The 23,725-nt window shown below is 58.6% G+C and overlaps 1 protein-coding gene across 1 annotated transcript; it reads left to right on the top strand.

Moving 5' to 3' along the window:
• Positions 1-608: 608 nt before the first annotated feature.
• Positions 609-22,445, top strand: MTMR11 (myotubularin related protein 11). Its single transcript, XM_074938542.1, has 17 exons — positions 609-915; positions 5,633-5,705; positions 7,964-8,106; positions 8,714-8,786; positions 9,333-9,475; positions 10,694-10,778; positions 10,915-11,062; positions 12,453-12,540; positions 13,044-13,132; positions 13,625-13,749; positions 14,623-14,689; positions 14,955-15,025; positions 16,508-16,680; positions 18,054-18,224; positions 18,773-19,015; positions 19,615-19,893; positions 21,413-22,445. Exons 1-17 carry the CDS (start codon positions 859-861, stop codon positions 21,485-21,487), a joined length of 2,103 nt encoding a protein of 700 aa, XP_074794643.1. The 5' UTR covers positions 609-858; the 3' UTR covers positions 21,488-22,445.
• The last annotated feature ends 1,280 nt before the right edge of the window (positions 22,446-23,725 follow it).

Genomic DNA, 23,725 nt, shown 5'->3' with positions numbered 1-23,725 from the left:
GCTGCAAATAGAACCCAGGAGTCCTGACCCCCTAGTCCCTTGCTCTAACCAGTAGCCCACACTCCCTTCCAGGAGCCCTGATTCCCAGCTCTCCTATTTAACTGCTAGATCAGGCTCACTGGTCTGAGCTGGGAATAGACTGGGGACTCCTGACCCCCTCCCCAGCTCTCACCGCTAGACCATCATCCCTCCCCAGAGCTGGGGATAGAACCCAGGAGTCCTGGCTCCCAGTCCCCTGCTCCGCCCCTTGCCTCGCGGCTTTGGCCCGATCCGCGGCCAATGCGATGACATTAAAATGCGGCTGGCGGAGGGGAGAGAAGAACGGGGGGGGGGGCAGCGCCCAGAAAAGGGCCCGGGCTCCTTTAAGGCTGCAGCAGGTTTCAGCCTCTTCCCGGGACCCAGCGGGTCAGTTTCCCCAGGCGAGGGGGGACCCACGGCTGAGCGGTGCCGCCCCCCCCCCCGGGAAGGAAGCGGGTCCCCCCCGCCGCACCTTAGAAGGGGTCACGAGCGAGCCCCGCCCCGCCGCTGCATCCTCCCACCTGGGGCTGCCTCCTGCCCCGCCTGGGAGGCGAGTTTCTTCCACGCCGGCTCGCCACGCAGGGTCCCCGCCCCGGGACCGGGACCGGGGGACCGGGACCGGGGCACCGCCCCTGCCGCGGGGCTGAGCAGCGGCGGAGACCCAGGAACCCGGGGGCTGAGCCGGGCACCTTCTCCGCCATGGACTGAGCACCCTGCCTTCTCCTCCTGGGGCTGGGACTCGCCCCTTGCTCCCCCTTCCCTGCTGGGGGGGGTTCATCCCCCCCCCCCACGTCTCCTCCCCGCTGGGTTTGTGTTTATGGGGCACGAAGAGACTTGACAATGTTATCGGGCTCCAAAAACTCCTTTAAAATCCAGCAGGACGCGCAGGGCCCTCCGGTAAGTGGAAAGCTAAGGGGGGGGTGTTGAAATGCTGGGGGAGGGGCATGGGGGAGGGTCCTGCAACAATGTACACGATGCGGGTGCTGAGCGCCACTGAACCAAACTGAAAACCCTCCAGGATGGAAGGAAAAACCCCTTCGAGCCGAGGGGTGCTGGTGCACCCCCACTTCCAGCACCTATTTGGGGGGGGAATAAGTTTATAGGCTGAGTCTCCGGGGCTGGCTTCCTCACCCTGCCTGGGTCGTGGGGAGTGTGTGTGTGTGTGTGGGGGGGTCTCCAGCCAGGGTGCTGGCTGTTGGAAGCAAAGTGATGTTTGGGGGGGGCATGGCATAGTCCCCCCCTTTTTGTTGTGTAGCCTTGGTGTTAAAATTGCAGTGGGGGGGCTGGAGGGTGCGCGGCTCTGTCAAGCCCCCGGGGCTGGGGGGGGGGGGTTCGTGCTCCTGGCCCACAGCAGCCCAGCTCCGGGTTTTCCAGCCAGCAGCCCCCGCTCCCCATGCGCCTGGCTGGCCGGGCTCGGGTCTTTCCGACGCCAAACGCCGCGTGTGGTTGCGCTTGTTGGCCAGCGAGCCCCACGCTCGGCAGCGGTAATGTGGAGCAGGGCTGTTTGCACGGTACGTTCTGTCCTGGGCTTCGGAGCCTGGGCAGGGCCCCCCCGCCCCGCGCCTTCTTTCTGGGACCAGGCTTTGCGCTGTCCACTGGGGCTGGTAACCAGGCGACTGGTTGTTGTCCAAGGGGCTTTGTCCTTGCTCTTGCAAACTGGGTGACACCCCCCCTTTCTTCTTGACACCCCCCCCCAAACCTCCAGCACGCCCGGAGTTTGCGCAGGGCTTCCCTGGGGCTGGAGCGGGTCAGCGGGCTGAGGGTTTCTTTGCAGGGAAAGCTGGCCTTGGCTGCGCGGCTCTCTGCATTCCTTGCAGAATGAGACGATTGTTTTCCACCGCCGAGCAGAAATATGCTACGCAGGGGCCAAGCGCGCCCTGGCAGCAGAGACAGCGCGTCTTTAAAGACTCAGACAAGCCTCGTTTGTTGTTACATGGAGCCTAGGAGCCCTGGCCCAGGACCCTCTTCCATGCTAGGCGCTGGACATACACAGGCCACACAGACAGCCCCTGCCCTGCCCCAAAGAGGTGACCATCTAAGTAGAAGGCAGGTGACCGCAGGTGGAGAGAGACACATGGGGGAGCAGGGGGAAATAATGAGACCATAAGGAGGGTGATCATTGCTATGATTTCAAGGGTGGAGAAAATCGCTTTCTAAACGGGGCCCTGATCTTGGTTAGAACATTTCTATGCAAACAGCTGGGTAAAATCATGGAGATTAGAGAGGTTTCAGAGTAATAGCCGTGTTAGTCTGTATTCGCAAAAAGAAAAGGAGTACTTGTGGCACCTTAGAGATAAACAAATTTATTTGAGCATAAGCTTTTGTGAGCTACAGCTCGCTTCATCGGATGCATTAGATTAGAGAGGCCAGTGTGGGGGCAGAGTGGCTTAGTAGGTAATGCTCTGGACTGAGCTAGGGAGTATGAACTCTGTACTGGTACCTGACAGTTAGGACAAGACTGTTCCCTGTCTCAATAAAGCTCTAGGATCTATCATCACGGTATCTGAGCACATCATGGTCTTTAGTGGATTTATGCTCACAGCCCCCTGTAAGGCAGGGCGGTTATCTCAATGGGGAAATTGAGGCACAGAGAGGCCAAGTGACTTGCCCAAGTCTGTGGCACCGTAGGAAATTGAACCCTAGGAGCTAAACTTTCTAACCGCGGGGCCCTGCTTCCTCCCACCTGTTGCTCAGTGCTTTAAATAAGTCTTTTGCCACTCCTCTTTGGACTCTCTTCCATTAGCCCTCATCGTTACAAAATTTAGCAATTTGCTGCCAGCTGATCTCCCCACCCCAGGGAAAACCTCTCATGGAATGAATAGCTTGCTGACCCCTAACATTTTGGTCCGTGCTTGGGGGATGTCTTACCCTGCTGTCATGGCATAGCTGGGGGCTGGCGGGGCACTGAGCCTCCCATATGCTTGGTGGCGTCACTAACCAGCTGCTCTTACACACAGTTTTTGTAGCATTTTATGTAAAATCTGCCATGCTGGGTCAGGCCAAGGGTCCATCTAGCCCAGTGTCTTCCCTCACCATCTTGGCTAATAGCTATTGCCGGACCTAGCCTCCATGAACTTATCTAATTCTTGACTTTAACCAGAGCTCTTTGCAATGGCTATAAATAATGCAGTGCAATCCCTAGTAAGGACACAGTTATTCTATAAAGGTGTCTCTGTAAATGTAGCTGAATAAGCTATGCTGGCATAAAACGCCTTTACACCAGTATTACTTTACTATTGTAGTCTACATAATAACATGCAGGCTGCAGCACTGGAGAAATGCAGCCACGTCAGGGGCGGAGGTTGGTAGTCGCCACACAACAGCGAAGGGGGAGGGTGGGATCTGGTCCAAGGACACTGAAATAATGTTGTTAAAAAGTCAGATTTAAAAAATAAAAAAGCAAAGCAGGAGAGAGCTTTAACTTTTGGGATCTCAGCCTCTGGTGTCATTAAACAATTATTGCCTGACCCTCCCCGCCCCCCCATTGTCTAAGCCACGTAATTTCGCACACCTGTAAAAAATTACTTGAAAAAACTGAATTCTGCAAAGAGGTTCTGGGAACAAGCTGCATGTCCCCATTCCGTGTATGGGGCTGCAGGCACTAATGGAGCGGGATGCAGCAGATCTGTCTGCCTCAGGCTGGTTCCTAGCAGCCAGGTGGCCAGGCCATGAAAATGCCAGTTGGCACTTACTGGCTCCTCTTTCTGGCAGCCTCAGAAGTGAGGTCAGACTAGATGATCACAATGGGCCCATCTGGCTTTGCAAGCTACCAATGGGCCATGGAGACGAAACTCCCCTCTCTGCCCTACCGGGGATCTCTCCAGGGTAGAGCTGAGTTGGGTGGGAGTGTGTCTGTGTGCCCACCAAACTTCGTCTGAGATTGCTAAGGTCCCAGGGGCTGTCTGTCTTGTCCCTTTCACCAGCTCTAAGATCCCTGGGACTGAGAGTGGTAAACGTTTCTGGTTTATACATTTGCAGTGACTTTGACTTGCAGTGTTCTGGGCCCTTAAGGTTGTTTACAGCTGCAAGGAGGTTTCCGGCTCACTATCTGATCAGGCAGAGGAAGGTATGCTGCGGCAATTCCACTTTGTTTGCTCTCTCTGCTTAATAAAAATGCCAGATAACCTTTGGTTGTGGTTTAGGTTTCAGGCAGTTATGTTCCGGCTAATCTTTCCTCTGTGTAGCTGTTCCCTGGTAGCGTGGCACTCAGATCTTACCCTGCGCCCTCAGCTGGCATTAGCCCCCTCCCCTTAGTTGACCCTAGTAGTCAGGAGACTTTGGCTTGCCCAAGAGTTGGGGAGTAGCCAAGCCAGCATAGCCATGTGGCTAGCTGAGAATCATAGATTTCAGAAGGGACGGACCACTGTAACCACCTAGTCTGACCTCCTGTAACACCAGCCAGAGAAGTTGCCCAGAATAATTCCTCAGCCAGATCTTTTAGGGGAAAACCCCCCCACCCTGATTTTAAAATGGTCAGTGATGGTGCCAGGGTTCCTGGGTTCTATTCCCAGTCTGGGAGAGAAGTGTGGTTTAATAGGGTCTGTGGATCTATTCCCAGCTCTGCCACTAAGTTGTTGTGTGACTTTGGGCAAAATCATTTAAAACTCATTGTGTTTCCCCATTGGTAAACTGAACTGGAAAGGCAAAGTGATGTACCCAAGGCCCCAGAAGGGAGTCAGGGTTGGAGATGGGATTAGAACCCAGGAATCCTGGGTCCTAGTCCTGTGCTCACGCCAGCCCTCCCCGCCCCCCCCCCCAAAAGCATCAGATTTTCAAAATATTATTGCCTGGGCCCATCTAAGCAACCACCACCACTAAACAGCCACTCATGATCTGGGGCACAGGGAGGGGAAGTGACTTGCCCAAGATCACCCAGCAGGCTAGTGGCCAAGCGGGAAATAGACCCCCAGCTCTCCTGGGCCCCAGTCCACTGCACTATCCACTAGACCGCACTATCTCTCATGCATGCCATCACCATCCTGCCGTATTATTATAAATGGAAGGGGGCTGAGCTTCCAGGTAAGAACCATTGCTGTAGACCCCAGTGTGGCTAATCCCAAGCATTTCCGAAAAAACCCCAAACCAAAAAAAAAACCCCACAAGCCCTGTCCCAAAATAATCATGAGATTGGCTTAAAAATCAGAAGATTTTAAATGTTTGGTTCCTTGTTCGTTTTCAAACTCTTTAGAGGTTGTGTTTTATAGCTTTTTTTCCCCCACAACCACAAGGCCAGGAAACTTCCTTTCCTTCAAGAAATAAAAGCCGAGATGCCCAAGACTCCAGGAGTTAGGGCTTTAAGAAGCGTTCCCCATAGAATCCCGGAGGCTGGCCACTCAGATCCTTGTGACTGGCTGAGCCTCCTGCTGTGGGAGGGGATGGGGTCAGAAGTCAGGACTGCGAAGGGGAAGAAATAATTAACTAGCGGATCAGGTTAAATATTACTTGCCTTGCAGCGCCCTAGTTAGGGCCCCATTATATGGACGTAGGCTAAAGAGACAGCCTCTGCCCCAGAGACCGTGAAAGTTGCCGTCTGGTTCTCCAGTGTCTGTGCATTAGCCCACAGTGAGGAAAGGGTTAAATCCAGCTAACAGCGACCTGTTCTCTTTCTTTACAGCTGAGAGGTCCAAAGTCCTCTGACATGAACGGCCAGAGAAACAGAAACTGCCAGGCTTTCCCGTGTATCCCAGGTATCCCCGCTGGCTACGGGGGAGTGGGTGGCTCGTGTTTTGACCCCCCGGTTGGGTTTCCTTGGGACTTTCACTATGGTTCTGATAATAATCCCTAGCTCTAATCTAGCACTTTCCAGCTGCAGATCTCAAAGTGCATCACAAAGGAGCTCAGTATCACAATCCCCATTTGACAGGTGGGGAAACTGAGGCACAGAGCAGGGCAGCGACTTGCACCAGGTCACACAGCAGAGCTGGGTATAGAACCCAGGTGTCCTGAGTCGTATCTCGGTGCAGTAGCCATTAGACCACACTGCTGCCTAGCACTGGACGGGACCGGCAGCAGTGGTGTCTCTTCCCTCTTCCTTAGCTGCACAGAGGAGGACACAGCTGGGCTCCCCATTCGCCTGTGCATGTGAGCGCCCGGGGTGGGGGGGACTGTGATGAGGTGTCTCTTCTCCCCCCCCCTCTTCCTCCCCAAGGCTCAGAATGACAGAAATGTCGGGCTGGAAGGGCCCGTGACAAGCCCCCTGCGCTGTGGCAGGACCAAGTGAACCTAGACCAGAGCAGATGAGACCTGAAGTCCAGGCCCACAGACTCTAGCCACACGCAGCTCACCTGTGCCTGGCAGGCAGAGGAGCCCTTCCTTCCCTGGCCACAGCCACTTCGCATCTGCTGTTGGCCCAGGCTCCCCCGGGGGGGCGGAGGGGGCGTGCCAGGACACCTGGGTTCCCTCCCCTGGCTCTGAGAGGGAGGCAGGACTCCTGGAGTATAATGATTGGAGAGTAGAGAAGAAGGATGGTCCAGGGGCTTGGACACTAACCGAGAACTGGGTTCAAATCACTGCTGTGCCGCAGATGCCCTGTATGACTTTGGGCAAGGCCTTTGGTCTCCCTGTGCCTCAGTTTCCCACCTGGACAATCGGGATAACAGCACTGCCCTGCCTCCTGGGGGGTGTGCGTGAGGGCTAATATATTGAAGGATGAGTGTTCGGATACTATGGAGCTTTGGTACTTTTATAAAAATCATTAAGCTGGGCCCAATCCTGATCCCCTTCCTCCTTAAGAGCCTTTCACTTTTGCTCCGTATTAGAGGCATGAAGGGTTAAATCGGGGCTCTGGGCAGCAGCTGTCTGAAGGCATTTCCTGGCTAGGATGACACGCTGCAGGCAGTGGCCGGAGCAGATGCTTTGCTGAATTCGTGACTAGCAAAGAACAACCGCTCCAAAGGCACCTGTTACATGGGCAATTCCCTTTCATGCCCAGCATGAGCAGCAGGGCCCCCAGGGGGCTGCCTGGGCTGAGGGAGCTCGAGCTGGAGCAGGTCCATTGTTTGGCTTTTCTAGCAAGGCTCTTAGCAGGGGCTGGCTGCCCAGCTGCTCTGTGATGCCCGCACTTGTTGATGTTGAGGGGGAGACGGTGCGGTCTGGTGGGTATAGCAGGGGACCGGGCGCTGGGACACCTGGGTTCTGCTCCCAGCTCTGGGATGGGAGTGAGGTCTCGTGGTTAAAGCAGGAAAATGGGAGTCAGGACTCCTGGGTTCTGTTTGTACTAGAGGGTCACAGCTTCTGCAGACGGAGTTCACTGTACACACCAGGGGCTGCTTGCGTCCCTTCATTTCCCCTCCTCTCCCCACGCTCCTGGTGTGGACCATCCCATCCCCCCGCTATTCCAGGGACTTGCTGCAACCTCCCGCCGGGGGCTCTGTGCGCCCTCCCCATTCCCCGCCCCATGCCGGGGGCTCTGTGTGCCCCCCTATCCCCACATGCCAGGGGCTGTTGGACTATTCAAAAGGATCCTTGGTCAAGAGAAAACAGCCCCCCCTCCGTTGTGAAACCCCCTAGCCGAGGGCCCACTATTCTGAGCACGGCCTCCATTGTTCCCCGTGCAGGCATTCTGTGGGGCAAACCCCCTTCCCCGCAGCTCTGCAGGTACAATTTGCCGCCTGATCGGCGGCCCCAGCCACTCCAGCTGCAGCCCCCTGAGGATCAGGCCTTCGGACCTAGATCCCGCTGGGGTAAATCCACCTGGTTCCATTGCAGCCCATAGAGCTCCATCAGTTTACGCCAGGGAAGGATCTGGCCCCTCGGTGTGCTTTTCCCTCCTGTGGCATTGCACGCCCCTAACCTAGTCTCTTGCCTGGCTCAGCGTCACTCCCCAGCCAGCCCTGGGCTCCTGCCTTTACCCCCTCCTTTCCGGTGCCCTGGGGAACCAGTTTCACGGGTCATTCCAAACCACAGCGTTCTCCCAGCTCGCCCTGACCCCTTCCCCGTCCTTCAGGGGAACACGTCCTGGAAGAGGCAGCTCGCGTGAGGAAGATCGTCTGCTCCAGGGATGGCCAAGGATCCATCCTGGGCACACTGTACTGCACCAACCTGAGAGTCGCCTTTGTGCCAGAGCCGGCCCCAGGTGACACGGTGGGGGTGAGTTGGAGGAGGCCCGGGCAGGAGCCGGGACGGTGCCGGCGGCGGCCCGGGGCAATGGGGGGGCCCGGGCGGGAGCCGGGACGGTGCCGGCGGCGGCCGGGGGCAATGGGGGGGCCCGGGCGGGAGCCGGAACGGTGCCGGCGGCGGCCGGGGGCAATGGGGGGGCCCGGGCGGGAGCCGGGACGGTGCCGGCGGCGGCCGGGGACAATGGGGGGGCCCGGGCGGGAGCCGGGACGGTGCCGGCGGCGGCCGGGGACAATGGGGGGGCCCGGGCGGGAGCCGGGACGGTGCCGGCGGCGGCCGGGGACAATGGGGGGGCCCGGGCGGGAGCCGGGACGGTGCTGGCGGCGGCCCGGGGCAATGGGGGGGCCTGGGCGGGAGCCTCGTAGCCCTCAGCCACCTGAATTGCAGCCCTGATGCTCTCTAGTGGACACCATCCTCCTGGCCCATCGGAGCCCCCTGGCTGTGGTGTCGGGGTGGGCCCCCTGTGCCAGCTGTGGAGCCAGGTTCTGCGAGTGGGGTCGGGGTGTGGGGATGTTCCTTCCCCATGCCGCAGGAGGGGGAATGGGCCTGATCTCTAAGGGCTGCTCCTTTCCCACCGTAGGCCCCTTGCTGTTCCACTTGCCTGCACAGTGAGCACGACGTGGCCCTGCCCTGCATCGGGAGGCTGGTGGCAGGTAAAGGGGGGCAGGAGGGGCCACCGTTACATTCCACCCCATCAAGCCGCATCTCCTCCACCGCTGTGATGAGTTTGACGTCTCTCAGCCCGTGCAGCTCACTGCCTCCATCCCAGCATCCATCCCCGTGGCTGGCGCTGTGATCCCCTCATGGGCTGTCCCAGTGGCAGAGAGGCCAAGGCCAGGCCATGGCGACCCAACTGCCCCCTTACTCACAGGCAGGGCTGGGGCCATGGCACCTTGGCGGGGGGGTGGCGGCACTGGAAGACTTGCCCTCGCTGTAGTTGGCAGGGCCATACTCGGAGCGAGCCGTGGTCCCTCCGTGTGCTCTCCCCCTGGGCTTCCCGGTCACCAGAGCAATCCTGATCGGCCGCTGCCAGCTACCCCCCACACCAGGCGCGATCTCCATGCAGCTGGCTTGGGGGCAGATCCTGCCCCAGTCCCCCCCCACGGTGGAGGTCGAGCCTTCCCAGCTGCCCCAAGACTCTGGTTGCTGCCTGGCCTCCTGGGTCCAAGCCCCCCTCCTCTGCCTGGCTTCCTCTGCAGTGAACAGCTTCACCAAGGCCAAGGTGCTGACGGCCAGCTCCACCCTCAAGTTCATCCCGGAGGAGCTGGTGCTCTACTGCCGGGACTTCCGGGTGCTGCGTTTTGTCTTCCGCGACAGCAGCTTGGAGTACCAAGCCTTTCAGGTGAGCATCTGCCATTGCAGACAGGGGCACCCGCCTCTCCGGCTGGTGATTCCCAGAGCCCAGCGGCTCGGGGCTTCGGGACCCTTGGATACTGATGGGCATCTCCAGTGGACTGGCTCTGAGCTGGACCTGCTTGGGATTTGGGGGCTTGTCACACCAGGGGTTGCTCTGTGTGTCGCCTGGATGGGAGGATGGGACCCCCAAGCAGGTTGTTTTACCCCTCAGTGTGGGGTCTAGTGGATTAACACAGGGGACTAGGAGCCAGGAATCCTGGGTTCAATTCCTAGCTCCAGGAGGTGAGTGGGATGATGTGGTTTGGGGGGAGGCGAGGTCCTATTCCGGGCTCTGCTGCTGACTCCGGGCAGGGATGTCCATGCTGCTCAGGGCAGATAGGCAGACTCATGCCAGCCCCGTCTGAGCTCGCGTGCTAAAGACAGCAGCGAGGGCGTTTGCGGCCGGAGGGCAGCTCAGAGCCGGGGGCTGGGCAGGTTTGGACTCAGGCGACTAGCCTGGGCCACAGCGTCCGCGCTGCTGTTTTCAGCATGCTTACGAGTCTGTCTCCCTGGGCCGGGAGCGGCACCGCCCAGCTGCAGGGCAGATCCAGCCTATGTGACCTGGAGCAAGATGGTTCGGTTTCTTCCCTCTTTTCCACGGTCCCTTTCCTCAGGAATTTACCTCCCACAGGGCTCAGAGCTGCAGAACCCTAGGCAAGGCAAACCCCACCCTTCCCTTCCCTTCCCGTCCCCCTGTCTAGCGATCCTCTCATGCCCTGAAACACCCAGCGTCCCCAGCTCTTGTCTCTGCCTTAGCTGGGACCCTCCAGCAGTGAAGAGCCTGCTCTTCAGAGGGGCTGAGCGCTTCCAGCTCCCATTGACTTCACTGAGGGTTGTCAGCTTGGCAGCTTTGAAAACCCGACCTGTCGCGCCCTGCCCAGGAGAGAAGCCCCGAGCGGCAAAGCTTGGGGGGGGTTTCCGCTCCAGCGGGGTTGGCCGGGGTCCCGTCACGACTCTTCTGTTCAGCTGTCTGGCTCAGTGATGGGCCTGCAGCCACAGGGACTTGCGCGGGCTATTTGTCCTGGGCTACAAATCTCCATGGGTCAGTGCTGCAAGCGCTGCCCTGCTGGGGGGCCTTCCTGGATCCCCAGCCTGGCAGCGTACCCTCTGCCCTCCCATGGGCCCCCAAACCCTGCCCACAGCCCCAGACGCCGCTGTTTTCCAGGTGACGCTGGCCATTGTGCAGGCTCAGGAGAGCAGCAGCGGCAGTGCGGGGACGTGGTACGACAGCACAGCTATCAGGAACCTGGGTAAGTGGCATCTCCGCTTGGCGTGTAGCCCTACCCCCAGGCCCTGGCAGCTTGAGGGGCCCGTCCCTGGGGTGGCTGGACCCACGAGGCGCTGCCCCACTCGTCCCTGACAGCCATCCCTCCTGTGCGGCTTCAGAGAACGCCTGGCTGAGCACGGAGGAGTCGTCGTCCCCCCCGACGCTGCTCTTCGAGAGTCCCTGCGACTGGGAGAAGGAGCTGAGGCGGCTCGGGGCTGCTGGCTGGAGGGTCAGCCCGGTCAATGAGCGCTTCGACATGGCCACCAGGTAAAGCTGCCGGTCCCCCCACTCCGGCATAGAGGGTTTGGGGGGTGAGTTAGATCCTCGCCCTAACCCTAGCCCACGGCATGGGAGCATGTGACAGCCAGGAGCGGCGGAAGTGCCCTAAAAGTGTGTGTGTGTGTGTGTGGGGGGCCCACAGGTGCCTTAAGTGTGCCCCCCACCCATGCCGCCCTGCCCATTTCCCCCGCCCTCGTGCTGCCTATTCCCCGCAAAGTCCCGCCCTTATCCCGCTCCCTCCCTCAAGACCCCGCCCAAGCTCACTCCTCTCCACCTCTCCCCTGTCACTTGCCTTTACGGCCGGTTAAGAAGTGGGAGGGGCCTGGCCCCTGCCCCCCATTCCGGCTCCCCTGGTCACAGCCCCTCCGGGTACCCTCCAGTAATTGGGACTCCCTAAGCTATGGGAATGCCCTCTGCCGCGAATCTCCCTCAGACCCCCTTTCTGCAGTGGGTATGGTGTTCAGCCCTCGGCTACAGTCCCAGGTCCACATCGATGGCCCCCTACTGGATTGAGCGTAACCTCCATGGGCATGTGGCTTCCTCGAGTGGCTAGGGAAGCACAGTGAAAATGTTCATGATTTCGAACCACGTTTCGGTCCCGAAGTGGGTGGTGGTTGGGGGCAAGAAGTTGAAATCTCAAACGTTTCCTTGAACTGGAAAAACTTGTAGTTTCCTTCCGATTTCGACCCTTTTACATTTTTGTTTTACTCTCATTCGCTCAAGTTTCTAAACCCAAAGGGGCTTTGACCCGGAAAACTGGAATTCCTCATCTCGCAAATATCAAAATGAAACGTTTCGACAGCTTTGGGATTTTTCCCTGAATGATTCTGATTCACAAAATGAGCCAAAACTAATCACCTTTGGCGTGGAAACCTCCGGGTTTTGACAAACTGACGCTTTCTGGGGAAAAATCCTTTGGCTGTCAAATTCCCGAGAGCTGTAGGTGGAAGGCCTGTCTGGGGAGAGCTGGTGGGAGCTCTCTTCTAGCACACGTGGGAGGGATGCTGTGGGCCAGCAGACCCTGAGTTCTCTTCTCTGTCTGTGCATGTTAATGTGGGATGGATCTGGGGGAGTCTTGTGAGTTGTGGGGGTGGCAAGATTTTGGAATGGCCTTGTAACAGGGAGATCTGCCTCCTTTTAAGAGCCAGGGGCCATCCAGCCCTGTCTGATTATCAAGGTCTGAGAGTGCTCAAAGGGGGAGCTGTGGGAAGGAGGCAGGTGCCGGAGTAGTGGAGTGGGAGAGGCCTTGAGGGTCCCGCATCCCACTCTGGTTGTAGGGTTTGTGTGCAGCTCCTGAAAAGGCTTGGGGCGAGGCGGGCCGGCAGCCCTCTGCGCTTGCTCTGAGCCGGTTCCCCTCCGACTCCGCTTCCTCCCGCAGCCTCCCCAAGTACCTCTGGGTCCCCAGCAGGCTCCTGGACAACGAGCTCAAGAGGGCCTTTGGCCACTTCAACACGAGGCGCATCCCGGTGAGTGTCTCCTGCCCCAGGAGCAGGCTGCGAGCTGCCGCCTTGGGGAGGGGAGGGCGGTTCCTAACGACCTCCCCTGCCTCACCAGGTTCTGGGGATGGGGCAACCACCGGGGGGTGCTGTGGGAGGGTGGGGCTCTTATTGAGGCAGGGGTGCATTGGGCCAGCAGGGTGGAATAAGGTGTGAGGACCCTCCCCGCCCCCCACCACACGGTAGGCTGTGTTTCCCTGCGGCCGGTGCCCTGTGAAGCTGGCCTGCCATCAAATGGGGACTACACCGCTCCTAAACCAGCAGGGGAGGGAAGGCTGAGGAGGGAGGGTCTCCACCAGCTGGTTGGGTGGGGGTGTATCCCATAGCCAGTTAGGGGGAGGCAGGTCCCTGGAGCTGGGGGGAGAGGAGGAAGGCGGGAGACAAGGCCCCAGAGCTCAGGACCCTGGCGTGCGCAGTGGAGAGCCTGCAGCCAGTGGAGTATCATTTCGTTCTGTTCCCCTGTGTCTCCCCAGAGGCTGTGCTGGCATCACCCGGGAGGCAGCGACCTGCTGAGAGCCGCTGGCTTTCACGCCGACTCGGACCCCGAGAAGGAAGACGTGAGGTACGAGCCTTGAGGACGTGGGAATAGGGCTGCGCTGCCCCAGCCTGGGAGCTCGGGGGAGCTAAATAGGGCCAGGCTGGGGTGGAAGACTCCCCAGGAAAACCCAGCTGCTCTAGGGAGTCGGGGGGGTGTGGCTCAATTGGGGGCACTCTCCCTTACAGTCAGTGCTGGCCCCAGTGTCCCAGTGTGGCACTAGGGGGCGCTGTGCTGCAGGGAGCTGGGTGGGTGCTGTCCCCTCATAGCTGGTGCTGACCTCAATGCCCCATTGTGGCACTAGGGGGCACTGTCCCCTCATAGCCCGTGCTGACCCCAATGCCCCAGTGCAGCACTAGGGGGCGCTGTGCTGTAGGGAGCTGGGTGGGTGCTGTCCCCTCATCGCCGGTGCTGACCCCAGTGCCCTCGCATCATGGTAGGGGCGCTGTGCTGCAGGGCCCCATAGCCCAGACCAAAGCAGTGATTCCACCTCCCCGGTGCGGCTGCGTCTCTCTGCAGGTCCGTGGAAGCGCTGATGCTCGCTGGCCACGCCCAGTGCGTGATAGTGGAGACAGCCGCTGACCTGCCCAGCCCTGCAGAGATCCAACTCTCTTACCTCAAGCTTCGGGCCCTCTGCCTTCCTGGTGAGACCCGGCCTCGGCCCCGGCACTGAGATCACTTCTCAATAGCAGTCGCTCGCCTGAGCCGACGCCTGCGGAATCCCAGACAGTAACTAACCAGCTCTTCAGCGGGGAGGACCTGGGTTATTCTGGATTGGATCCCACTTGGGAATCAAGGGACCGTTATCACTAGTTTGTATCTGATGCACCTGCGCTGGATTTCCAGTTTCTCCTCTCTTGCTCTTGGTGCTTGTCTGGCTCCACCATTGTCAGAGTGTCTCGTGCTGTGGGTTATATCCTCCCAATCCCCCGGCAGGTGGGGAGGTATTATCCCTGCCTTACAGGGGGGAAGTGAGGCCCAGGGAATTACATGATTTGCCTGAGGGAGTCTGTCAGAACCAAGATCTGATACTGTAACCCCAAGGCCATCTCTCTCCTCCTGGAAGCAGCTGGCTGTTTGACGCAAGGAAGCCAGGGCTCCGTAAAACAGGCCTGGCTAAAGCCAGAGCACAGTCCTGCACTGGCTGAGAGGCAGGTGGGACTCGAGGGTCTCTTCCTTCCATGTCTCCTTCCTTGTCTTCTCTCTGGGACAATTCCTGACCTGCTACAGAAAAGGCAGCCCAAAGGAAGGACGTTCAAGACTCTAGGCTGGGACTGAGGAGACCTGAGTTCTGTTCCCATCTCGGCCACAGACTGTCTGATCTGGGTCAAGTCACTTTACCTCCTCTGTGCCTCATTTCCTCTGTCTGACCAGGGATAATCATTCGCTCCCTGCCAAGGGGGTGGTGAGGATTTAAAACCCAGTAATGATAACCTGGCGCTACGCGGCTGGAGGCTGGATAAACCTCTCCACAGCCAAAGTAGTAATTGGGGTTCTTCGGCGTGGCTTCCTTTCAGACTCCTCTGTGGCCGATGAGAAGTGGCTCTCTGCCCTGGAGGGGACGCGCTGGCTGGACCACGTCAGGTGAGAGCCGCCCCCCCGCCCCATACGCTGACGCTTTAACTCCAGGGGCCCAGGCCCTACAGAACATCTGGGTGGGACTGGGTAACCACCATCCCTCTGTTGGGGGCTGCCCCAGCGTGGGGGGTGGAGCTCTCTGGGGGGAGTGGCTGGCAGGACCGTGCCTGGCTGGATGAATTTCAGATGGTGCTGGGGGGGGCGAGGGGGTCCTTTGCTTCCCATTGGCTGCAGGGTCTTCATTGTCAGTAGTGACCCCCTCTCCTTGCAGGGCTTGCGTGAGGAAAGCGAGCGAGGTGGCTGCCCTGCTGGCGGAGAGGTCCCGCTCCGTCATCCTGCAAGGTAGAGTATGTCGCTCCCGCCCAAGCACAGGCTGGCCGCCCTGAGGCAGGGCCAGGGGTGGGGTGAGCCCGGCAGGGGAATAAGCAGCTGCAGTGAGCTCCTCGGTACAGGCTCTGTGACGCTTCCCAGATCTGTGAGGCACCTGGCTACTACCTGTCCTTTGCGTGAGGCAGGCTTGTCTGTGCCTGCCGGGGGTTGGCTCCCCGACCCCACGGGCAATGCAAGCACTCCGCTCTAGGTCATGTGGGCCCTGCTGTCGCTCTATAGGCTAGCGATTGGCCCATCTCCGTGGAGGGTCCAGCCCCGGTGCACTGGCCACTGGCAGCATTCACCGACTCGCTGCTCCCAAAGAAGCAGCGCACCCCAACTTCCCAGTTCCTGCTCAGATCACCACTCGCCAGCACTTAGGTCTACTTCTAGTGAAACCAAGGCTAGGTTTACATGGCCAAGCCCAGAGATGCAAGGAGTAGCAAGTGGCAGCGTGGGAAAGGAATGGTTACACCTCACAGCAGGCCTTCTCGAGCTCCGCCAAATTAACGGTCCTCTCCTGTCTCCTAGAGCAACGCTCACCCCAAATCCTTGCAGGACTTTACAGCCAGGGTCCAGCTTGGCTCCTAGGTGAAGGACTCAATGCTGTTTCCTTGCTCCCCAAGATATGCCAGCTCCACCCTCTGTCTGTATTCAGAAGCAGGACACCTCCCCTCCCTCCACTAAAAAGAACAGGAGGACTTGTGGCACCTTAGAGACTAACCAATTTATTTGAGCATAAGCTTAGCTTTAGCTTAGCTTAGCTTATGCTCAGATAAAATGGTTAGTCTCTAAGGTGCCACAAGTCCTCCTTTTTCTTTTTGCGAATACAGACTAACACGGCTGTTACTCTGAAACCTCCCTCCACTGTTTGTTTCCTGTAGATTTCACAGTTTCTCATTTCCTCACTGGCTCAATATGTAAATAGGTCTCCGATGTGAGGCATACAATACACAATAGCCAAACTGCCAGGCGGGGGAGAGGTGTCTGTTACCTCCTGGTGACCTGCCTTAAGTCCAAGACTTTAAGAACATAATTTTCAGGCCCCTTGTGCCCTAAATATTATCCTTCCATCCAGTTTGCAATTACTGTAAAGACCAGTGGGCTACTGGCTCTTGGTAGAGACCTCACATGTCACCCCTGGGTGAACTATTGTGCATATATCTGATCCCTGGGAAACCCTATGCAACCCCTGTGCCCTCTGCCTGTTGGCACCAAGGGGTGCCTGGGTCACAGGCTCCATGCTGGCAAATGGGCGGGCTGGCTGACTCTGGGAATCGGGGACTGATGGAGGGTCATTGAGTGGGTTCCAGGCCAGATCCTTGCGGGACATCACAAGAGCTACTGCCGATCAGCCTCTGCATTGGCAGCTGCAGCAGAGAGGTGTCTGGACAGTGGAGCCGTGACACTCCTCTTGCCGAGGTCCCTCACTCTCTGTACCCTTCCGCCTCACAGAGTCAGACGACCGGGATCTGAACTGCCTGCTGGCCTCCCTCGTCCAGATCCTGTCAGATCCCCACGCCCGCACCCAGTCTGGGTTCCAGAGCCTGCTGCAGAAGGAGTGGGTGGTGGCAGGGCACCCCTTCCTCCAGCGCCTCAATCTCCTCCGGGACAACGACCGCGAGGAGGTGAGTCTCTGAGCACCCGTGGCTCCGGCTTGATGCCTGGCTGCGTTGGCCAGAGCGGGGCATGCTTGAGAGCGATGGGAGTTCTACCAGTCTGGCCCCCGTGGCACCACTGTGTCGAATGTCTCCCAGCACGTGGGCTCTGCCTTTTGGCTCCGAGCACAGCTGGCCGGGAGTGTGGCTCGATGGCCATGCAAAACTGAGAGGGTTCCTTGGACTGACGGTTGCCTTCCCTCCTCCCCCGTGGGCCGGTGGGACGCCAGACTCAGAAAGCAGCTCTGATCCAATCATTCCCAGCGTCTGCCCTGCTCCAAGTGCCCTGGGCTCTGGATTTCCCTCTGCTGCCAGTCATGTCAGCATCTGTTATGGTGGGGCTGGGATCAGAGGGCTGGGTGAGGGGAGAGGCAAGGTGGGAGCAACTGGCTGTGGGGGCCGCAGTTGGGAAGGTGCGGAGATGGCTGGGTGGGGATCGGCAGTAGCTCCGGAGTCTGAACCAAACCCGAGCAACCCCTCTAGGCTTTGTCCAGCTGGATACTTGCTAGGACGCTGGTCCTTGGCTCAGGTTCCACTGCTCTGGTGGGGACCTCTGCTGGGCAGCCTGTGAATGACACTGGTACCGGCCTGCGCTGGATTACAGTGGGGGCAATTAGCCATGGGAGCGGCTGTTTGGAGCCTTTGAATCGGGATTGTTTGGCCTCTTGCTGAAAGACACGCTCTAGCTCCACCGAAAGCTAATGGGCTTGGTGGAGGAGTTGCTGGGCGACTATCTCCGGCCTGTGCCATGCAGAAGTCGGCTGAGATGCTGCAAGGGGGGCAGGGGAGTAATAAGTTAGAGAGGAAAGATGGTCTGGTGCTTCCGTGCTAGCCTGGATATGCTCCGGATTCCTTGGTCCAGTTCCCCGCTCTGCCGTCGGCTCCCTCTCTACCACAGTTCGTCATCTGTCCAACGGGATAATGGCCCTGCTCTGCTTCCCGGGGAGCTGGGGGGATAAATGCACTGGAGATGGCGAGGCGCCCAGATGCTGTGGAGACAGGCGCCAGAGAAGGAGCACAGATCGTTTGCTCCTGTGTGGGGGCAGGGCCTGAGCTCCGATCCCCAGGGCAGGTTGTTCAAACTGCCCCGGTCAATCGCAGTGTTGCTGCGAGCAGTTTGACGGTATTTCCTTTCTGGGTAAATCTCCACAGCATTGCTGCACGGATGGTCCGCAGCTGACACTTTCCACCCCAGAGTCAGCTGCTTTTCAGTGGTGGGAGAGCGATCGCTGTGCACTGTTGCTGCAGGTTGTTTCGGGAGCTGCGCTGTTGCGCCCCAGAGTTGGCTGCATTTTTGCTGTTTCCTCAGGGAGTTTTTTTTTTTCTCCCCCCCTCTCTTATAGTCTCCGGTGTTTCTGTTTTTCCTGGACTGCGTGTGGCAGCTGCTCCAGCAGTTCCCAGCATCCTTTGAGTTCACAGAGACATACCTGGTGGCCCTCCACGACAGCAGCTACATACCCTTCTTCAGCACCTTCCTGTTTAACTGCCAGTGGGAGAGAGATCGCAGAAATCAGGTGGGTCCAGCATGGAGCCTCCCAGCTACAATGAAACACTCGGCTGCTCTGCGGTCATTGCCCCAAGCGCTATCCTACCATGGGCGGAGAAGGGGGAAATCTGGTGCTGGGGTTAATGCAAGGCCTGGGAGTGAGGACTCCTAGGTTTTATTCTCAGCTGGGAGAGTGAGGCATGGCCTAGAACAGGCAGCTGGAGAACAGGACTCCTGGGTTCTATTCCCAGCTCCTAACAGAGCAGGAGACTGGGAGACCAGACTCCTGGGTTCTTCTATTCCTGGCTCACTGCCTGACCTAAGGCGAGTCAACTCGCTTCTTTGTGCCTCAGTTTCCCCATCCATAGAACAGGGTGGGGCTCATGATTCTCTTCCACCTCTGTGACGCTCTGAGATCCTCAGTGCATAACGTTCCCCTTAAAGGGCCCGCTCCTGGCCCAGCCTCAGTGGGGTACGGAGTGCAGCCTCTCTCAGGGCCAGGGGGGCAAAGGGATAGGGATGTGCATTCGCTGTTCCTCGCGGAGACACCTCTCACACTCTCTCTTCATCTCCCAGCACCGTGCCTCCAACCAGATCTATGCGCCCGTCAACGGCTGGCGGGAACCCCTTCCCCTGGAGATCCTGCAGAAGGACGGCCGCCTGGTGAAGGAGACGGGGGGCCCCTACTTGCCCACCATCTGGGACTGGGCGCTGCGCTACACCACCCAGCAGAGGGCACAGTTCAGAAATCCCGCCTATGCCAGGGGCAGCAGCAGCAGCGTTCCAAATGGCAACTCTGCCCCACTAGGGGGCGACAAGGTGAGTGCGCTGGGCTCCAAACACTGGGTGGGGTAGTAGGAGCGATTTGGGGGCAGGGAGTGTGTTGTCTGGCAGTCATGCCATGGGGCTGTAGGAGTCAGGGCAGCTGGGTTTTCTTGATGGCTGCGAGGCCTTTCTGAGCCTCAGTTTACTTTTTCTGTGTCACTAGTGGAGCTGGCAATAGAATCCAGGAGTCCTGATGCCCAGTCCTCCCCTCTAACCCCTAGTCCACACTCTCTCTCCTAGGCAGGGTTCAGTAAAGTATCCTGCTGTGGCTGAAGCACCAAAACCTGGGGGGGGGGGGGGAGGGAGAAAACGTGCTGAGTGTTACTGTCCTGGATTTCCACCCCCCCCCACACCCCATGCCCCTCTCTCTCTCCAGCTGGAAGCTGCCTTGTCTGGGAACGGGGCCGTGTACCTGTTTCTCCCCTCTAACCCCTAGTCCACACTCTCTCTCCTAGGCAGGGTTCAGTAAAGTATCCTGCTGTGGGTGAAGCACCAAAACCTGGGGGGGGGGGGGGGGGAGGGAGAAAACGTGCTGAGTGTTACTGTCCTGGATTTCCACCCCCCCCACACCCCATGCCCCTCTCTCTCTCCAGCTGGAAGCTGCCTTGTCTGGGAACGGGGCCGTGTACCTGTTTGCCAAGGGGGGCCTCTCACCGCAGACCCACCTCTTCCCCTGGAAGAATGGCTCGCTTTCCAGAAAGGGCTGGCGGTGGGCTCAGTCCTTGGAGAGCCTCAGCGAACAGGACCGGTCCTTGAGGAGCAAACTCAGCGGCTGCCCCCTGCAGCCTGAGGGGCTGCTACTTCCTGCCTCTGTGGGCCCCCTGATCCAGCTCTGGAGAAGGTGTTACCTGCGGGGGAGCCAGGAAGTTCAGGTAACGCCAGCACCAGGGACATTAGCAGACAGAGTGGCTGTGGGGTTAAGGCTCTGAGCTGGGACCTAGGAGCCACTTCCCTGCTCTACCGCAGATGCCTTGTGCCTCCTGTTGCTATTGGGTGGAGCAGCATAGCCTAGCAGATAGAGCACTGGCCTGGGAGTCAGGAGACCTGGGTTCTGTTCCTAGCTCCGCCACTGACTCTATAGGTCACCTTGGGCAAGTCATCTAGTTTTTGTGCCTCCGTTCCTCTGTATAAAATGGGAATAATCCTGCCCTGCTTCCCAGGGGGTTGTGAGGATAAATCCATTAGTGGTTCCATGGGGTCAGATACTATAGTGAAGGGTGCCAGATGAAACCTGTAGATTAGTAGCAAATTATCTCTCTGTCGAATCTGGGTGTGGGGATGGGTTGAGGATGGTAATGAAGATACTCTGTGTATCCCCTGTAGGAAGTCCAGTATTAATACCCTCTTGTGTAGAGGGGTAAACTGAGGCAAAGTGAAGGTGGCACGACGAGTCAGTTGCAAGAGAGCCCAGGAGTCCTGATTCCCATATTCATTTTTGTTACAGTAGCGTCTAGAGAGCGGAGCCCCATTGTGTTAGGCGCTGTACAAACAGATAATAGAGAGGGTCCCTGCCGAACAGAGCTGGGCCCAGGCTTTTAAATCCAGGGAGGCTGCAGCTGACCTAGCTGCAGTTTCCCTGCAAAGAGCCCTGCATGGGAAACCTCTGGAAAGAGGGACCCATACATATGATGCCCTGTCACTTTCGGCTTCCTTAAAAGGATTGTGATTGGAAACAGGCTTCCCTGGTTGAGCCTCCAGAGGCCCTGCCACATGCTGAGGTGCTCCCTTTCCCTGCCCGGCCTGCCTGAGGGCATCGAAACGTTTCCTGGACATCGGAGTTAGAGGAAGAACGTAGCACGGCTCTCTGGGGGGCAGAGGAACATGGCTCTGGTTTGGCCACTGGCATGACTTAGATCTCGCTAATGATCTCAATCCAGCTGAGACAGAGGCCTCAAAATCCCCGACAGCTGCCAGGCCTGGCTGCTCCGGTGATTTGTGTTTTTTTTTTAAAAAAAAAAAAATATATTTTTTAGTCTGTATGGGAAAGGCCCAGGACTCGAACAGCTGGAGGGGCATCGGCTGAGCTGAGTGTATGGGGGGGACCGCAGGCCTGGGATAGCAGGGTCTGTTGCAGGTCAGGATAGGAGGGTATTGGTGGATCTGCACCAGGCACCCAGACTGCGGCAGGACGGAGGGCCATGAGCAGAGCCGCGTTACCTGCCCAGGTTGTTCCAGCCGGGGCTGACTCAGGTTAGGACGCAGAGCTGTGGGGGGAGGCCGTCGTGTCCCCCAAGCCCTTGCGCTATACCCAAGTCTAGCTGGGGTGCTGAGTCTCTCACTTGCCTGGTCGCCAGCCCCAGGGAGTGCAGCTTGGGAGCACCCACAGCAGCTAGGCACAGTGTAGACTCAGCCATCCCTGAACCGCCCTTACTGTCTGTGTCTCCCCATCAGCGCGGCCTCTTTGCCTCCACGCTCGCTGAACTCGCGGAGGAGCTGGACCTGCTTCGAGAGCGGCTGGGCGACTGACAGGCGAGAGGACCCACTTGGGTGACTCGCCATGGCAGCAGAGAGCCCCAGCCGGGGGCACCGGGGGCACGCGGAGCCCCCTCTCGCCATCCCCCTGAAGGTGAAACGCCGTGAAGACTGGACGGCATCGCGTCCCTGCTGCCATGCTGGAGATGGGAGAGTGCTCTGGGCAGAACCGGATCTGTCTGCTGGGCCAGTGGACAAACGGGGGGACTTGGAGCTGTAGGAACGGCTTCAACAGAATTTGGGCACTGCTGTCCCTCCTGACGCAGGGAGCTGCCCGTCCTTCTGTGGCTGCCGGAAAGGGAACCGGGTAACCCTGTTCATCTAAAGGGCTTGCTCCCACCCCCGCAGCTCAGGGTGATAGGTGCCCAGATAACCCTGGCTCCTCCCAAGTGCTACCTCCTCGAAATCAGGCCCGATCCCAGGGCTCCCACCTGGCCCTGAGTCGTCTGGCGAAACCCCCACCCGGTCACGCTGGGCATTTGCCCGGGATTCGGATGGTGGGATCTGGGTGGGAACCAAACAACTCCACTGTTTTCCAGCGCCACTTGGCAAAACCTACAGCATCGGATTCTGTTACTGCAGGGTTCAGGGCAGGCTCCAGTGTACTGGGTCCAACCGTTTTGCTGCTGCTCGAGCTGAGTTGCGTCTCTCTCCGTTGTCTGATATTTCATGCCCCTTTAGTTTCCTCGCTCCCGCAGGGTGGCTTACTCAGCTGATGAGACTGGCTCATTCACGCTCCTCCAACTGGGTATTGATGCTGTAACGTACCTCCCCCAGAGGGGCGGCACGTGGGTGGGAGGGTAGGAGGGTTAACCTGCCACTGCCCATGCTGTACCCATCCTCTGAATTATCGCTGGTCTCCAGCACTGCCAGTCTGGTACGCAGCCCTGAGTTGCAGCTCGATGAAGCTCTTAACCCCCCTGCCTGGATTTCCCAAGCGAACCTTTCAAACGAGGCTTTTGAAGCGGATGGGGAGGGGAAAAGGGATTGAATCTTTCAGAAGGGGGGGGGGTGGGGAAAAGCTGGAGCAGGAGAACCCCATCCTCAGTAGATCGCAGGGGGCCCGCACGAGCTCCCATCTCTGGGCAGGGCTACGCTCCAAACTTGCATCGGCGGCCCGCTGTAGCGCTTCTGGTGAAGACGTTCTAAGCCGACAGGAGAGAGCTGTCCCGGCAGCCACGGGGCGGGTTAAGGTTGGTCTCACAACGTTGCTCAGGGGTGTAAAAAATCCACCCCCCTGAGCGACGTAGTTAGAGCGGCGTGTGTAATGTAGACCCGGCCTCTGGTCCGAATGGGACTGTGGCTCCCAGAGCTGCCTTGCGGAGCCCGTGAGTCGGATGCACTTGGAGCTGTCGTGTTAGCAACGTGCTGGGGCGGGTCTTTGAGGTGGTGGGCATGTCCCAGAGACAGGTACTTCCTGTGCTACCTCCCAAACTTGCTTTCTAAGCCTCGGAGTTCAGGTCTCGACTGGAGAGTCCCCAGAGGGTGGGAATGTCAGGATCTGGAGCGTTGGGACTCTGTGGGCTGAACAGCGTACCCAGCTGTGTCTCTGCCAATCGTCTGGGCAGCATGTAAGCTGCAGTTGCGCTGGCAGGCGGCTGGTAACTGCCCTCTCTTGGTTGGGGGTGTGTGTGGGTGTGTGTGTTTGTGTCCCAAGTGTGGTCCCGGGAGCCTCTGTCCTCCGTTACCACCCTCAAACAATGGCAATTCCGCGCTCAGTAGTTTCTCCTACAGCGCGTTTCCAGCACAAGCTTAGGGGAGGACGGCACAGGGATGGGAGCCTTTCCTAGAGGCCGTCATGGCAGACCTAGGTCAGGCCACCACCTGGTGTCTCTGAGGAGGGGATTGGTGGGTCGCAGCCAAGTCCCCATTAAACGAGCATCCGTGTCCCCCCAACTTCCATCATCTTTCCTGCTCTGCGGCTCCCACCTTGATACATGCAGTGGGGCGTGAATGGGCCTTGTTCTCACCTTTCCCAGTGCTCCTTATAACCCAGGGCTGAGGCTCCATGTGTGGGGGTGGGCGGGGGCAGTTTGCTTGGACTGTACCCGGCCTGGAGGCCTTCCAGGGTGATCCCGCTGGAATCTGTCTTGAGCTTGGCAGGGAAGCAACCATCCATCCCAGTCATGGGCTGCTTCTGGCCTTAAGCCAGAGATGTTGTTGCTTTTGTATGTTAAATCCTAATTGGAAAGTGAATGCTCCGGATCGTGGGCCATGCATTTCAGGGAACCG

Source organism: Natator depressus, chromosome 24 (genome assembly GCF_965152275.1).
Source record: "Natator depressus isolate rNatDep1 chromosome 24, rNatDep2.hap1, whole genome shotgun sequence".
Lineage (NCBI taxonomy): Eukaryota > Metazoa > Chordata > Testudines > Cheloniidae > Natator > Natator depressus.
This window is presented reverse-complemented; position numbering and strand designations above follow the sequence as displayed.